This window comes from Podarcis vaucheri (genome assembly GCF_965113315.1).
Source record: "Podarcis vaucheri genome assembly, chromosome: 1".
Taxonomy (NCBI): domain Eukaryota; kingdom Metazoa; phylum Chordata; class Lepidosauria; order Squamata; family Lacertidae; genus Podarcis; species Podarcis vaucheri.
Genome location: NC_138759.1, coordinates 43,855,401 through 43,871,599, shown reverse-complemented (window position 1 = coordinate 43,871,599; position 16,199 = coordinate 43,855,401). Strand labels below are relative to the sequence as shown.

Here is a 16,199-nt window from a genome sequence, read left to right as displayed (position 1 = left end):
GGTTTGTAAATGCAAGTGCTTTCCTTTACAGTTGCTCGAGACTTGAATGTTATTTTTTGATATTTTGCAGGAAATGGAATTTTTGGAAATTACAAGCATTCGAGATACTAGAATAGGGAAATTTGCAAAGATTCCCAAGGTGAGTTTGTGGCATAGTGTATAGGATTAGTAATTGTTATCCATGCATTACTCATTGGGAGATGCCATTGTAACTTGTTAATTGACTTCTTCTCATATTGACTGAGCTGTTCTTTTCATTTGTGGTAGCAAATTGTGTGTTTTGTAACACTGGACTGTATGAAATGTATCCTTTTTTGCACTGCTAAATTTGGGAGTGGACAGTGAGAGCAAAATCTGAAAATATTCAGGAAAAACTGCTAAACAGTGCTTATGTAAGAGGTTACAAAATAGGTAAAATAAAATGGGGGAAGAGTTTAAGTCTGGTGAATAAATGGGCATGCGTAGGCCCACATTTTAAAGAGAGAGAAAACATTCCCATGAAAGCTAAAGTTGGTGCAAGCAATATCTAGTGTGCATGGGGTATTTTTGTCAAAATCAGCAAAGTCCCACATTAACAAGACAACATCTCATAGTCCTTGTTTTTAGGACAGAATTATACATGGTGAAAAACACAGGATTGCTTCAAAAATATTAGCCCCATGAGAAGTTTGTTCCCTTCCTTTCCATAATGTGTGGTGAAACTTACCTGTGATCTGGCATCAAGAACCAAACGTGTGAAACATGCACATTTCCTGACAAGTATGGTACTGTAAGTTTCAGTATAACTTATGGAGGAGACAATCTCTCTTTTTTAAAAATATTATTTTTATTGATTTTCCAAATTATTAAAAATCAAACCAAATTACTTAATTTAATACAATTTCTTAAAACCAGGTTTCCCACTCTTGTTGCAATCATATGTCCAATATATTCCCCCATAGCTGCTCAGTTCTTATTTAGTCTTCAGTTGACATTCTTCACTTGCCATTAAACCATTCTTCCAGCTGTCCTCTTTTTCACCTTACAATCAGAATCTCATTTTCCTCTTGTAAATATATAATCCATTTCACTTGTAGCCCTTCATGTACATTTTTGTTCCAGACTTGGAGTGTTAAAAGAGTTCAGTTCTTTCTCTCGTTGTTCAATTCTTTGCAGTGTTTATCTGAGTGGTACAAGGTCACATTCCATTCAGTTCCACTGTTATCAGGCTGACATGTGAGCCACAGCCATAAATACCTCACAGAGTGAACTTTCCAGACATCTGCCATTAAATTCCCCTCTGGAGTTCTTTCTCGGCACACAATGCACAGCACACACTTTCCTAAGAATCAACCTCTCTTCAGCAGCTATCCAGTTGCGGGTCATTTTTGGATTTCTCCAACAACACCCTGGTCTGGCAGTGGTGAGGAATAAAATCCATTCTGTCTCAGTCAAGGGGGGGGCATAACAAAACTTTATTAAATTCCTTGTAAAGCATAATTGAAAAGCCCCCCCTCCCCGGGAGCATACAAAGGGGGGGGGCAGGGAGCAGTCTGTCCCGGGTGCCACCCTGGGGGGGTGTCAATATGGTCCGCTGCCTCCCCCCCAGCTGTAGAGTGGCCGGGTGTACAGGTCCATACACGCGGCAGCCCGTACAGATGGCACTCAATCAGCAGTCCATACAGGCTGCCGCACATGCGCTACCCCTCAGCACCACGCCCCAGGTGACGGAGAGGCTTCCTCCGCCACTGCCCCTCCCCGTTTTTGAAGTGTCAAACAAAGTAGCAACTACACATGTCTCTTCATCGTAGGGGAGGACAAGAAATAGAAAGACCATTAGAAAACCATAAGAAAGCAGAAAGCTCCTTGTCCTCCCTCTTTCCTTTGAGACTGTTGTAAGGATTCTCAAGCTTCAGAAAACATTCAAATACCTTCAGAAAACCAAAATAAAAAAATTCCTTCCAGTAGCACCTTAAAGACCAACTTAGTTCTTGGTATGAGCTTTCGTGTGCATGCACACTTCTTCAGATACACTGAAACAGAAGTTGCCAGACCCTTCTATATAGTGAGAAGGTGGGGAGGGGTATTACTCAGAAGGGTGGAGGGAATGGGAGATTGGCAGATAGCTGAGATGAGCCTGTTGACGGCTCTTAACGACTGTAATAGGTCTTACAGGAAAAGGCAAGGGGTGAGAAGGTGAGAAATGGCTTAGTCATGTATAATGGGATAAGAATCCAGAAAACCAGTCCTGGTTATTTCGGCAGCTGATTGATTGCAGCCTCTTAGCATATGATGCTTAGAGAGCACCTCTTGATGGATGCCAATTATCCAAATTGAAGAGGAACCTTCCACAAATGGCAGCGGCACACTCCCAGTTCGGTCCTGTTCTGCCTTTCAAGTTGGCAGACACGGGATTGTGCCACACTGTGGGATGCAGTGAAATCCCCACTGAAGAGCATCAAGAGGATTGGTGCCTCATTTCCTCTCTTCCCCCTGCCTGAATTTCCCTGCAGCCCCTGGAGGGCTGCGGAGAACAACCGCCATTGATCGTGGGCATGGCCAGAAACAATGGAGGAGACAATCTCGATGCAAAGCTGCCATTATTTTCTGACAGCTCTGAGCTTATTGTAGCATCTGACCCTGTTATAGTATTTCTGCAAGAAGTTCAATAAGCTGGGGTGGAACATGTTAAACTTTTCTGTAAACCAGGGATGGGGAACTAGTGACTCTAGATGCTCCTAAATCACATCTGTGTCAGCCAGCACTGAGAAAATAAGAGTAATCCAACAGCATCTGGCAGGCCACAGGTTCCCCATTCCTTCTATAAACAGTAAATGAATAAAGTACTACACTACTCAATGAGTAAAGGGAATTATAATTTTTAAAAAATGCTATATTGGTTAATGTTTTCTGATCTTCAAGCTGAATCATTCCGCTTTGAATTTCAAGCAAAAGGTTGACCCATTTCTTGTTGTTTCAGGCAGGCAACTTGTCCTCCCCTCTGCATTCCTACTTGAAATTTTCATGTTTGTTTATCCTTTGCAGAGCCAGAAGCTCCGAGATGTTTTCAACCTGGACTTCCCAGACAACAATTTCTTTCTCAAGACATTGACTGTGGTTTCTGGTCCTGATTTGGTGGATCTCACTTTTCACAATTTTGTTTCCTATAAAGAAAATGTTGGAAAGGTACTGAAAAACTATAAAAGGGGTTGGGTTGGGGCATCGTGAAGAGTTCTGAAAGGAGTGATGGGAAGATGGGCAAACTGTCCGCTAGTGACTTATTTTTCAAAGAGTGAGCACATGTTATTCACGAAAAGAGCAGTTTATGCTGCCCTGCTCCTCAATTATCCTGGAAGTTTGCGCAAACAAAAAGATAAATGGAGCATCCATGCTGAGTCACTGAGAAAGCCAGTAAAATATTTGAAGTGCTGGGTTTGGCTATGAGAGATTAATGTTTTAATCCCTGCCTGGCCATGAAGTTTGCTGGATGCTTTGCAAGACACACCTGTTTTCTCAAGTTGAAAACAGGAATTGAGAAAATGATGTCTGCTTATTTACCTTCAGCTCTTTGGAGAAAAGACAGAATATAAGTAAGTAAGTAAACAAACAAACAAACAAACAAACAAACTTTTGTGGGTTTTTTACCTTGATGCTCTTTATTTATTATAGACAGGTACCCGTAATATGTACTCTTTAAACAGGGAAAAGAATAATTTGTTCCACTAAAATCCTGATTTAAAGCTTATATACCAGAAACTAAATATCATTTATTTCAATGGCTGTCTAGCTGGAGGGCATCACTTTAGAAAGGATAACAAGGGCAGAGAATGAACAAGTTCCATGTGGAACTTGGCTATAACACACTTGCTCAGCGGCACTGGGAGTGAGGGTGTTGCACAGTTCATTTTCCAGTCTTTCCATGTGTACGCACATCTTGTTTTTTCAGGCTTGGGCAGATGATATCATGGTCATTTCTAGGAACCCCTTTGTATATAATGCTTCCCGCTATTCCTTCCTGGAGAGAATGTAAGTAGTTATCAAATAACTTCATACTACCAAGTGTTTTCTGCTATTCCTTCAAATAGCATGCTAAAGTGTTGAGTGCCAACAGAAAGTGCAGGATAAACCTTGGGGTGCTTATGGAAACTCTCAAGTTTGCAAAGTACAGAACAACAGTTTAAAAGTAAGGTGTCAGTGCCTCTCCCCCAAAAGCCAGCCCAGTGAGGACAGAGCTATGGAATACTGGATGTCAGCTGGAAAAAGGAAAACTGGGAGAGAGAGTTGAATGTCCTGTTTCAGTCCCTTATGTCATATAGTGTCCCAAAGCAGGACGTGGCTAGCTAGGACCTGATCAGGTGATGATACACTGCAAGCGTGTATCATTCCAACTGTTACACTTCTTTTGTATTTTGATGACATGAAACTAGTCATGTGCTGAGATGAGAGGAATGTACTATAAACAATTCAATCCAGAAAGCTTAAGTATGATATCAACAGAAGATTCTTTTTAGCATCATGATGCTAATTCTCTGGCAAGTTCCACTGACTTGTATTAATCATCTCAATATGAAATATTGTTGCCTTTGAGTTTCGCTTGGGATGTCAGTAAACAAGGTGCCCAAATTTCAGTTTCAATTCACTTCACGATTCCCTGTGATTGCAAATGCGACGAGTCTGTGGAATTTAATAACTTTTCCAATCAATGTGGAATCGAATTTCAGCTTTAAATCTAACAATAATTCACCTCAGGCTTTTCTTACGGTTATCTTATTTTTCCCTATTGTTATGGCTACCATACTTCCCTTGTTCCATTTTTTTCCTCTTAGCCAAGGATTGTCTATTTTGAATGTTTCCACAGACTGGTGAAGCTGAAACTGCAACTGAATAGTGAGGGGAAAATTCCTGTTAGGAAGTGAGTATGGCATGTGCATTGTGCTTCTTTTGACTAATGATGGTGTGTGACAAACTTGAATGACTGCACTGTCGAGGGATCTTCTTGGACAAATGGCTGCCCAGGGGTTCTTTTGGGAGGGGATGCTTAGAGAGGTCCAGTCTGCTATACAGTTCAGAGGGCTGAGGTAAAATTTACCAGGTTTCAAATCCCAGGACAAATCAAGCTGTTCTACAGCACTCGCTATATGTTGTGAAACCAGGTTTGCCTCAATTTAATGGTTTATTTATCTGTTTATTGCATTTTTACTCTGCCTTTCCTTCAATGAACTTAAGGGGGCATAACAGTTTCCCCTACCCTAAGTATATCCTCACAGCAAGCCTGTGAGGTCACATCCATACCATACTTTTAAAGCACATTTAAAGCTCATGGCTTCCCCCAAAGAATCCCATGAATTGTAGTTTACCCCTAACAGAGCTACAGCACCCTTAAAAAAAACTACAGTTCCCAGGATTCTTTGGGGGGAAGTTGTGTGCTTTAAATGCATGGTGTGGTGCACATTAGGCTGAGAGAATGTGCCTAGCTTAAGGTCACCCACTGAATTTCATAGCTGAATGAAAATTTGAAACCGCCCAAGCCTTGAACAACTTCATCCCCCTGGCTTCCAATCCTAGGAAGACTCACTCTCCCTGGTTTCCTCACTTGTGGAAAAAATATAATAATAACAATTTAAAAATATTAAGTCATCATCATCTAACAACAACAATAATAAGGATAGCAGAAGACAGGTTGCCATTTCATTTATCTGCAAAGGAACATAACTTGGCACCATTCAACATCAGATTGGCAAGAAAAAGCAAACATAGAAAAGAAGAGCAGGCTCCTGAATTTATGGAGTCCTCAAAAACACTTTCATCGCCAGATGCCAGATTGCCAGAAACAAAGAACTGCTGAGGGGTGTGACACTTTGTCTCTTAGTGAGGCAAGTCATCTACTCTACTCTGCCAGAAAATTTTTAAAAAAGGGTAACGTGAACTGCTTGTCTTTTCTCAGTCACATTTACTCCTAAAAGAAAAGGGGAAGGAAATATCAGATAACTATTGCTTATAGTTCTATTGCTATGGTTGGAGCCTATGCTGGATTAGTTCATGGAGACAACTAATGGCCTCCATGTTGGGCAATTTGCCATTTTCTCTCTACGGACTGCCTTTCCCACTGGAAGTTTTGCCAAATAGCTCTTCCCCAATAACTTTTGCTCTCACTCACCCTTTTCTATCTCTTTCAGTATTTTTCAAGCATTTCCTGCAGACAGAAAAAGGGTAGAAGCAGCATTAAGTGCTTGCCATCTTCCAAAGGGCAAGGTAAGAAGTATATTCTCCATAGCCTAGGGCTCATAGTCAACAGACATGTCTGCCCAACAAATTTATATTCATTTTATACCAGCTTATGTCTTCTTCCAAAGACTTTTGGGAATTGTAGGTTGGAAAGTTCTGTTACAGGTTCCTAACTCCCCTCACAATGCTGTAGTTCCCAGCTTCCTTGAGGAAACCGAATAGCAGTTAAACCAGTTTAATTCTATGAAGTATAGATGCCCATTGCTAACACAGCAGTAAAATAACTGTAAAAAAGTCAGTTTTCCAGAGAAAACTGCATTACTGTACAATATACAGTGTACCACAGTACAACACTGCCTATTTAGAGCTAAAATGCACATAGTGTTAAATGTATCTTTGTATTTAACTAGCTGTGTGTGTGGAGGGTGTGTGTGTCTGATGATTATTTGGATCGCAGGAACTGTGAAGAGAGAATAGATCAATAGATCCCTCTTGGTTTGTCTCAGCCTTGGAATCTCGTAGCTCAACCTCAGAAGGTATTTGTGTTCAGTGAGAGGTCTCAGTCCTAGAGTACACACACACACACACAAAATGAAAACAAGAATGTGTATGAATGCATGTAAAGCGGAGTACAGTGTATTCTTCACGACTGAATGATATTACCAACTTTTATTATTATTTATTAAATTTGTTAGTTGCTTTATCTTGCCAAGACAAACCAAAAAGAATCACAAACAATCAAATGAACAACAACAAAACCCCACATAGATACACTGAAACCAAGTGATGGTGGAGGTAGAAATACATTTAAAGCACGCATATCTGGGCCTGGGCAGGGAAGGGCATCCAGGACAGAGGGCCCAACTTCCAGGGTGTGCTTTGGGCCCCTTCATTTTGAAAATGAAGTCCACAAAAGGGTCGATAACAGTCATCAAGAATTGCTGTTCTGCTTCCAGAATGACGGCATCAATCCAGAGGACTTCCCTGAAGCTGTGTACAAAACGTTCCTGATGAATCTGTGTCCGCGCTCAGAGATCGACGAGATATTTACCTCCCAGTAAGCCTCCATTATGTAGGAGCCAGCAGGTGTGGGAGAGAAGGGATACTGCACAGGCAAAGGGAGGCTGTGAGAACCAGCTGGAATTTTGCAGACTGCTAGATTGACAGCACTGTTACTTTTTAAATGAAAAAGTGGTGAAGGGTAGCAAGATTATCCCCATTCCTCCCACCATTTTGTTAACATTGGTCACTATCCAGTACAGAATTGCGCTGGCTCGCCAGATGCAGCTTTGTCACGCTGGCCACGTGACCCGGAAGTGTCTCCGGACAGCGCTGGCCCCCGGCCTCTTGAGTGAGATGGGCGCACAAACCCCAGAGTCTGTCAAGACTGGCCCGTTCGGGCAGGGGTACCTTTACCTTTACCTTTACCTTTACCTTTACCTTTACGGTCACACTAAATGTGAGCATGCTGTAAAGGTAAAGGTACCCCTGCCCATAGGGCCAGTCGTGTCCGACTCTAGGGTTGTGCGCTCATCTCGCTCAAGAGGCCGGGAGCCAGCGCTGTCAGCAGACACTTCCGGGTCACATGGCCAGCGTGACGAAGGTGCATCTGGCGAGCCAGCACCAGCGCCGCACACGGAAACGCCGTTTACCTTCCCGCTATAAAGTGGTACCTATTTATCTACTTGCACTTAGGGGTGCTTTCAAACTGCTAGGTGGGCAGGAGCTGGGACCGAAAGACAGGAGCTCACCCCACCGCGGGGATTCGAACCGCCGACCATACGATCGGCAAGTCCTAGGCACTGAGGTTTTACCCACAGCGCCACCCGCGTCCCATCATAACTATAATGCCTAGTTATCCCCATAACTTCTACTTAAACCAACATTGCAGTGCATGTTTTTCCAGCACCCACTTCATGCTACTGGATGACCGTTTTAGCATGATAAATCCCCAGTCCCCCCACATCTTGTAGTACTGCTGATACCAAATGTAAAGTATCGGACAGGGCAAGGGTTAGAAGGAATTAGTCATGTCAAAACCACAAATGAGTGTAGGAAAAGTTGTCTTGCTGCTAAGAGGGATTTTCCAGAACATCTAAAGACACCACTCTCTCTTTGTCCTTTTTCCATTGTCTCTGCTTAGCCATTCGAAAGCCAAACCATACATGACCAAAGACCACTTGACAAAATTCATTAACAAGAAACAGCGAGATTCTCACCTCAACGACATGCTTTTCCCCCCTGCCAAGCCACAACAGGTACAGGGTCTCATAGACAAGTATGAGCCCAGTGGGATGAATATTCAAAGAGGTGAGTTTATTTTTTCCATCAGCAGAAGTATGTATCATAATATTGTTGTTATTATTTCTATATCACTACAATTCTGGTGGGGGGGGGACCTAAATGGATTAAAACCATTCTTAAAACATCAAATGTAACGTTACAAAAGATCAAAATAAAACATTGCAAATGAAAACCAGATAGAGATGGTCATAGATGTCCACTTTTAAGGCAGCTAGGGATGGCCTGCCCACAAGGCTCAGTGAGGCAGTTGCTTCAGGGCAGCAGGCTCAGGACAGCTGGGAGGGACAGCAGATCTGGGTCCTTGAGGAGCTCCTTCCCTGCCTCCTCCTCTGGCGCCACCTCCGCCTCACCTCATCCCACTCACCAATGACCTCTATTTTGGCCTCCTTCTTATTGGCGATGGTGGCAGGAGGTGGTAGCAGAGGATGAGGAGTCGTGGGTGGTGCAAAGTCATTGGGGGAAGAGGAGGAGTCTGTTTAATACATGGAAATCTTTCAGTAGCCTGGGCCTAGGGCAGCTTAAAATCATTGGGTGTATCTGACTAAATAATACTCAGAGTGGCCCCACTGAAATTAATCACTCATTGCTTAGATGGGCAGGAATATGCAAACTCAGTTCCTCAAGACCCTTGTATTTTGTTACCAGCAATAGTAACATTTTAAAAATTATCTTGCAGGGCAGCTGTCTCCAGAAGGAATGGTTTGGTTCCTGTGTGGTCCTGAAAACAGTATAGTATCACAGGACAAACTCTTGCTGCACCAAGATATGAGCCAGCCACTCTCTCACTACTTCATCAACTCGTCCCACAACACCTATCTAACAGGTATGCAACCATGAGGGATATGTCAATTTCTACTAGCTGTTGTATTCCAAGAGGGTAGCTACTGACCCTTGACTTAGCTTTGTAGATTACTTTCATTATGAAAACTGTTCATCAGGCCATGACTTATTTATCACTAGCAGGGAATGCCTGGCAATGCCTGGGAATTTGTAGAAACCAAAAAATATTACAATTTTTAAATAATTTTTAAATTTGTGAATGGACCTGTCACACCAGAAATCAGGCAAAGTCATGTTTTGGTCCCCCATCTTGAATCAAAATGGCACTCAGCATCCAAATATTGATGAAGATGGCTGTCCCTACCTTAGGAACCCTCATGTCAAGTTTGTTAATGAAGTGGCAGAACCTGTGCTAAAAACCAGGTAAAGTCATGTCAAAAATCACATTTTGGTCTGCCATCTTGATTCAAAATGGCACCCGGCATCCAGATGTAGATGAAGACCACTGCCCCCATCTCAGCAACCCTTGGTGATGAAATTTTGAAAGGTGTCCAAACAAATAGAGAACAGATGGACAAACTATTGTCCAAAATTCATAGTAGAATTGTCCATAACTACCTTTATTTATATGTATGACACTGGCTTGATTGTGCTGTTGATATTGTTTCATGTTCCTTTTACGTATATGCCCTACTTATTGTTATTGTTGTTTTGCTACAGTCCACATGTCTACTTCTGTCTACCTATTCTGAAATAAGTTATATAACAATTCTTTCTTTTAAAAGGGTTTTAAAAACATAACAATTTTCAATATACAACCCACAATTATATAGCAGTGTTTGTGTGTGTGTGTGTGTGTGTGTGTAAGCAATATTTATAATTTCAATTATGTCATAGGTGAATTAAAGTTTTCTGAATTTTTGGAAATGGAGAAGTCACAAGTCATTTTTTTAAAAGAAATAAAAGTTTTAAACATTTGTGTAGCTGAAATGAGTTTCCCTTCTCTTCATTCAAAATATATGGCTGCATAGACGATGATGACAGGCTTATTTTTCCTCCTCCCCCCCTTTTTTGCAGCTGGACAATTTTCTGGAATCTCCTCTCCTGAAATGTATCGGCAGACCCTATTGGCTGGCTGCCGCTGTGTGGAACTTGATTGCTGGAAGGGGCGTCCTCCAGATGAGGAGCCTATTATCACCCATGGATTCACCATGACAACTGAAATATTGTTCAAGGTACATCTTTAGATGGGGTTTTTTTTACCTTTTGTTTTTAGAGATTTCACAAAATTTCAAAACGCAAATTTTAAAAATACTGAAAACATCAACATTCGTAGAAGAAACAGAAAAACATAACAAACCTAGTCAGATAAAGCAGATAAAATCTGTGAAAATAAATATTCTTTGCCTGGTGCCAAAATGACATCAGATTTGATTCCAGGTGAGTGTAGTGGCAGAGAAACCCTCTCCAACACCCGGAGTGGGACCTGGCGGCGCATGCACGATGTGTGTACGGACTGCACATGCGCGGCAGCCCATACGGTCACCGTGTGAGAGGCAGCCCGTACCGACGCCCATACGGACGGCGCACGAGAACGGCAGCCTGTATGGATGCCACACGAGCAGCGCCCATACTAACTGCACGCATGCCCCTGGCCACTCTGCAGCGGGGGGGGGGGGGGACGGACAGCAGGCCATCTTGTCACCCCCCAGAATGGTGCCTGGGGCAGTCCCCCCCTTCGTATGCCCCTGGGTGAGTGTACCTGGCACTCACCCTGGGTGACTGTACCTGGATGAGTGTACCTGGCAAGGACATTAAAAAAATCAGTCCACCACCACTGAGAAGCCTCTTCCTAATAGCCACTCAGTGTGTCTACCTCAGGCAATGGGAGAACCCAGAACAGGGGCTCTGATGAGTTTTCCTATGCCCCACAAATAACTCAGAGATGCATTTTAAATAAAAGGACACATTCTACTCATGTAAAAATACACTGATTCCCAGACCGTCTGCGGGCTGGATTTAGAAGGCGATCGGGCCGCATCCGGCCCACAGGCCTTAGGTTGCCTACCCCCTTCTCTATACTGAGGCCTAGACTGAGTACAAAGAATGTGCTGAGATACAGAAAGCAACCTTAGCCAGACATTAGGGCTCTTCGCAATTTTCTTATTGCTTTATTGGTTTGTTCACACACTCCCAGCCCCCATTTTCATTTATCAGTCTAAGAGCTATTCCTTCTGGCTTAGTCAGCTTCTACTCATCTATGCCATCTGACATCAAATAAATGTATTTTCTTTGTGGCTTACAGTTATGAATCTACTTCCATGTAGATTCAAAGTGGAATAGTTTTAATTTAACACCAAAGATAACCAATATAGCAAACTGAAAACCTGGGTCTTATGCAAACTCGGCCCTCCAGATGTTTTGGGACTACAACTCCCATCATCCCTAGCTAACAGGACCAGTGGTCAGGGATGATGGGAGTTGTAGTCCCAAGACATCTGGAGGGCCAAGTTTGCCTATGCCTGGTCTTACATATGCAAGTTTAGTACTTAGAACATATACATCATTAGTGACCCAACTATCTGCTCAATGTCTGCTATGTGACCCAGAGTCCTGATGTCTACCTGCATTTTTTCTCTCCCGAGCTTTTTGAAGACCTTGAAAAGCCTTTTTTCTGGATGCAAAAGTGCGCAAAGCATATCTGTTCTGGCAGGCATATCCAGCTAGATTATAGTGGACTAGTACCTCCAACAGTAATTGCATCAGCAGGGAATGAGCAAAGATGAAAGGCCGTTTTCCCTTCTCCTACTTTAATGATTAGCTTCTCTATTATGCTTGTGATTTTGGTGTTCATAATTTCACATTCCAGATCTTATGACATCACGGTCCCCTTTACACTGCACCACCCAACCTGCAAAACAAACAGAGTGCTATTGTGCTTCACTGGAGCTATAATTACATGGAAGGATTGCTCTGCACCACAACAATGAACCTTGCAAAGGAATTACAGGCCATTAACACAGCATGCACCTTTCATTATAGCTTAAGTAATGTATGTTTCCTCCCCTCTTCCTATGGCTGCCTTCCTCTCCAAAATAGTTGTAGGTGGGGGAAGTGACACTCTCCTGCTTTCAACCTGCACCACATTCCTTTGAAATGCAGATTAAGTACAGAGCCTCCTCCTAGTTCTCTGCTGCTTGTTCAATCAGGAACAGTTGCTTAGCAAGAGGTAATATCAAGTCCCAGGCCATGTTGAACCTTAGTACTAAGGCTGCATATCAAGGCTCAGCTTCCACAAAGAAGTCATAAAATAGCACAGTATACAATTGCACGATGTCACATAACGGAGCAGAAAAAAGGCAGATAATTAGAGATAAAAGCAATGTTACTGTAAGCTACCAATTACTAGTGTCGGGAGGGGAATAAAGAAAAGTTAATGACAAATGCACAGAGGTTTCACAAAAGTATGATTACAAAATAAATACAAAAAGCTGAGAAAGTGTCTGTGGGATTTGTTTGGAAATCTTATCGTGCCTTCCGTTCGTGCATTTCCCAAACTGTTGCTCTCTGAGAAGTGTTTCATATCCAAGGGATTTGAAGTCCATGTATTTAAAAAGTTTAAAGTGCAAGCTCAACAAATATGTGCTTACAGGTGTGCATGGCTCATCATGCAGCTGTGATTGGCTACAGGAGAACATGGTGTTCCTTCCTGACTTTTCTAAGTCCTAGCAAGGGCTAGGAAAGAATCTGAAGGATAGAACTGATGGGCAAGAAGAGGAGGTGCTTAACCTTGGCCTACTGATTTTCTCCAATCCACTCCAGAATTAAATACAGTGGTACCTCTGGTTACGTACTTAATTTGTTCTGGAGGTCTGTTCTTAACCTGAAACTGTTCTTAACCTGAAGCACCACTTTAGCTAATGGGGCCTTCTGCTGCTGCTGTGCTGCCAGAGCACGATTTCTGTTCTTACCCTGAAGCAAAGTTCTTAAGCCGAAGTAATATTTCTGGGTTAGCGGAGTCTGTAACCTGAAGCGTATGTAACCTGAAGCATATGTAACCCGAGGTACCACTGTACACGGTAAAATAATAGTTGCATAATGTCACAGAAGTAATGCAACAGGAGAACAAGAAGCCAGATAAGTTTGAGGGGTGGTGGGGTTTGGGGGGGGGCTGTTCATGATTTAAAATAACAGAAGACCAAAGAGAATGAGCAGGGTTGTACTCCCCCCCCCCACCTCTGTCATCAAGAAATTATGTGAGGAAAAAAGATTAGGACTTGGTCAATGTGTGACCTCCTTTCAGTAGATAGATTAGGGTTGCCATATTTCAAAAAGTGCAAATCTGGACAGAAAAGTTGTTGATAGATAGATAGATAGATAGATGATAGATAGATAGATAGATAGATAGATGATAGATAGATAGATAGATGTGTGTGTGTGTGTGTGTGTGTGTGTGTGAGAGAGAGAGAGAGAGAGAGATGATAGACATAAACTACAAACAAACTACATGTTACTCTGCAGCTCCATATAATGAAGACCTGAAAGGCCCTGTCTCCTTTGCAAGTGCCCTCAGGTGTTGCATTTTCTTTAAATGAGGAAGGTGATGGATAGTTTCCGTCCATCACTTCTCCAGAGCCAGCTCCCACTTCTGAGGGCACTTTGCTGCAGGCCGTTATGGCTTTACTGCATGCAGCTGCAGTGTAACGTGTGGTTTGCCCCTTAGTACCAGGAGATCATGAGGGATAGAACCATCAGACTGAAATGTGACAAGAACGGTGCTGCACCTGGACTTAAAATAATGAATAAAAATTGAAATAGTCTCATCATCCAAATATAAGGGAAATATAAGTAATGAACTGCCGTCTAGTGTAATTTAAAACTTTACTATGCTCTATAAAAACAAATCACTGCTCTCTAAGACAGACATTCAAATCGGGTTGAATTTAAACTCGACAGATGACAGCAAAAGTATTTCAATTACTTGTCAACAATTTTTAGTACCAACAGTGGGTTTTGCACTGTACAGAACACAGATATGGCCTCTGTCCCCAAGGGACTTACAAATTACAGTGGTACCTCGGGTTACAAACACTGTGGGTTACAGACTCCGCTAACTCGGACGTAGTACCTCGGGTTAAGAACTTTACCTCAGGATGAGGACAGAAATCGCGCGGCAGCAGCAGGAGGCCCCATTAGCTAAAGTGGTACTTCAGGTTAAGAACAGTTTCAGGTTAAGAATTAAGTTCATAACCAAAGGTACCACTCTACAATCTACAGCCTAAGATGATAAAATGAAGGCTTCATAAAGCAGAAGCCAAGAACAAGTGCTGGGTCTGAGTGCTCCTCGCTCACTTGCTCCTCCTTCTCCTGTTGCATACTTAGTTCAGTGTGACAATTCTGGCATGTATTAAACCAGAATTCCCTCTTACTTCTGAACTGAGGAACTCTAGGTTAATATCAGTTAACAAACCTGGAAACTGATCCAGAGTTACATTGACACTGTAAGACAGAAGCCACATATGATATCACAATGAACACGTGTGGCAAACTCTCAGTGGGATGGTGGCTCTGCTCCTGACCATCATGTGTTCAGCAGGATGCATACAATTGCACATGCATGTAGCAATACACACAAAAGGCTCTCTTTCTGAGATCACAAGCCACGTGTTTTCAAGGGTTCCAGTGGTGTAGAGGGAGCTCTGTGGGAATGCTGTTGTATATGCAGAGGCCCTATGCAGATATCCAATGAATGCATAATCCCTCTGTCCCCTCTATGAATTCACTATGATATCTACATATGGACCATGGAGGGAGGTGTTCATGGTGAGTTCCAGCACCTCTGTTCACTGTATACAGTTATAGAAATGGGAGGCCCTTTAAAAAGCTTTGGATATATCATAAGGTTCATACAGGAATGACTGGTGCCATTCTGAAAGCTGGATAACTACCAAGAACAAGGAGTTCCTTGGTTTGCAAAGTACCAATATCTCTCTTTCTCTTTCTCATTTGCCTCATGCCTTATTACAGGATGCAATTGAAGCTATTGCAGAAAGTGCTTTCAAAACCTCCCCTTATCCAGTGATCCTGTCCTTTGAGAACCATGTGGACTCGTGAGTATTAAGTGTCTACTGATTAGAGAAAAAGCTGAGATTGCACTCTGGACAAAGGGTAGAGAGGTGGGTAAGAAATGTGTCTAGTCAGAACAAGGTAAAAATAATAATTGCTGCACAATTAGAACCCACTTACCTGGGAGTCAGCCCCTTTCAACTCAATCAAACTTACTTCTTATAAGTTATTAGGATACAATGGCACAAGCATGGCAGAGAGTGGCAACATTTTAATTTGCATGGGATAGTAAGCTTGGGCAAACCATGCATATGCTAAGAGCCAGGTGGGGATTTGGGGGTATGGAGCAGGGATGAGGCCAGTCTTCAGGCTTGACATGTGTGTGTTTTATGCCTATATTTTCTTACAGGCCGAAGCAGCAGGCTAAGATGGCTGAGTACTGTAGAACAATATTTGGGGACATGCTGCTGACAGAACCACTTGAAAAATTTCCAGTAAGTGAATAGGGATGTCAAATTGCTACATGGGATGAAGTTATCGTGCAAGCAGGTGTTAGCTTGGTCTGAAGTTGCCCTGGCAGTTTGTGCTACGTCTTCACTAGAGGAGTGATGCAAAAACCTAAACTTTGCATGAATGCTAACCTTTTTCTTATCTTCTGGGCAGTTAAAACCAGGAGTCCCACTGCCAAGCCCACAGGATCTCATGGGGAAAATCTTGATTAAGAACAAGAAGAATCAGTTCATACCTGGGGAGAACCAAGAGACTCTGAAGAAAGCAAGAAGTCTGGAGGATATTGTGACTGATCAGCCCACACCAGTAGACAAGGATAGCATAGGTAGTATATT

General features: G+C 42.6%; 1 protein-coding gene across 3 annotated transcripts in view; it reads left to right on the top strand.

The window, feature by feature from the left end:
* The window catches only part of PLCB2 (phospholipase C beta 2), a 52,476-nt gene that overhangs the window by 12,133 nt on the left and 24,144 nt on the right, over positions 1-16,199 (top strand). For all 3 annotated transcript variants that reach the window (XM_082239408.1, XM_082239409.1, XM_082239410.1), the window contains 12 exons: positions 71-139; positions 3,025-3,165; positions 3,926-4,005; positions 4,838-4,891; positions 6,156-6,231; positions 7,161-7,261; positions 8,348-8,514; positions 9,185-9,331; positions 10,366-10,523; positions 15,316-15,398; positions 15,764-15,848; positions 16,018-16,189. In XM_082239408.1, coding sequence (XP_082095534.1) covers positions 71-139; positions 3,025-3,165; positions 3,926-4,005; positions 4,838-4,891; positions 6,156-6,231; positions 7,161-7,261; positions 8,348-8,514; positions 9,185-9,331; positions 10,366-10,523; positions 15,316-15,398; positions 15,764-15,848; positions 16,018-16,189 — 1,333 coding nt within the window. The remainder of the gene's footprint in view (positions 1-70; positions 140-3,024; positions 3,166-3,925; positions 4,006-4,837; positions 4,892-6,155; positions 6,232-7,160; positions 7,262-8,347; positions 8,515-9,184; positions 9,332-10,365; positions 10,524-15,315; positions 15,399-15,763; positions 15,849-16,017; positions 16,190-16,199) is intronic.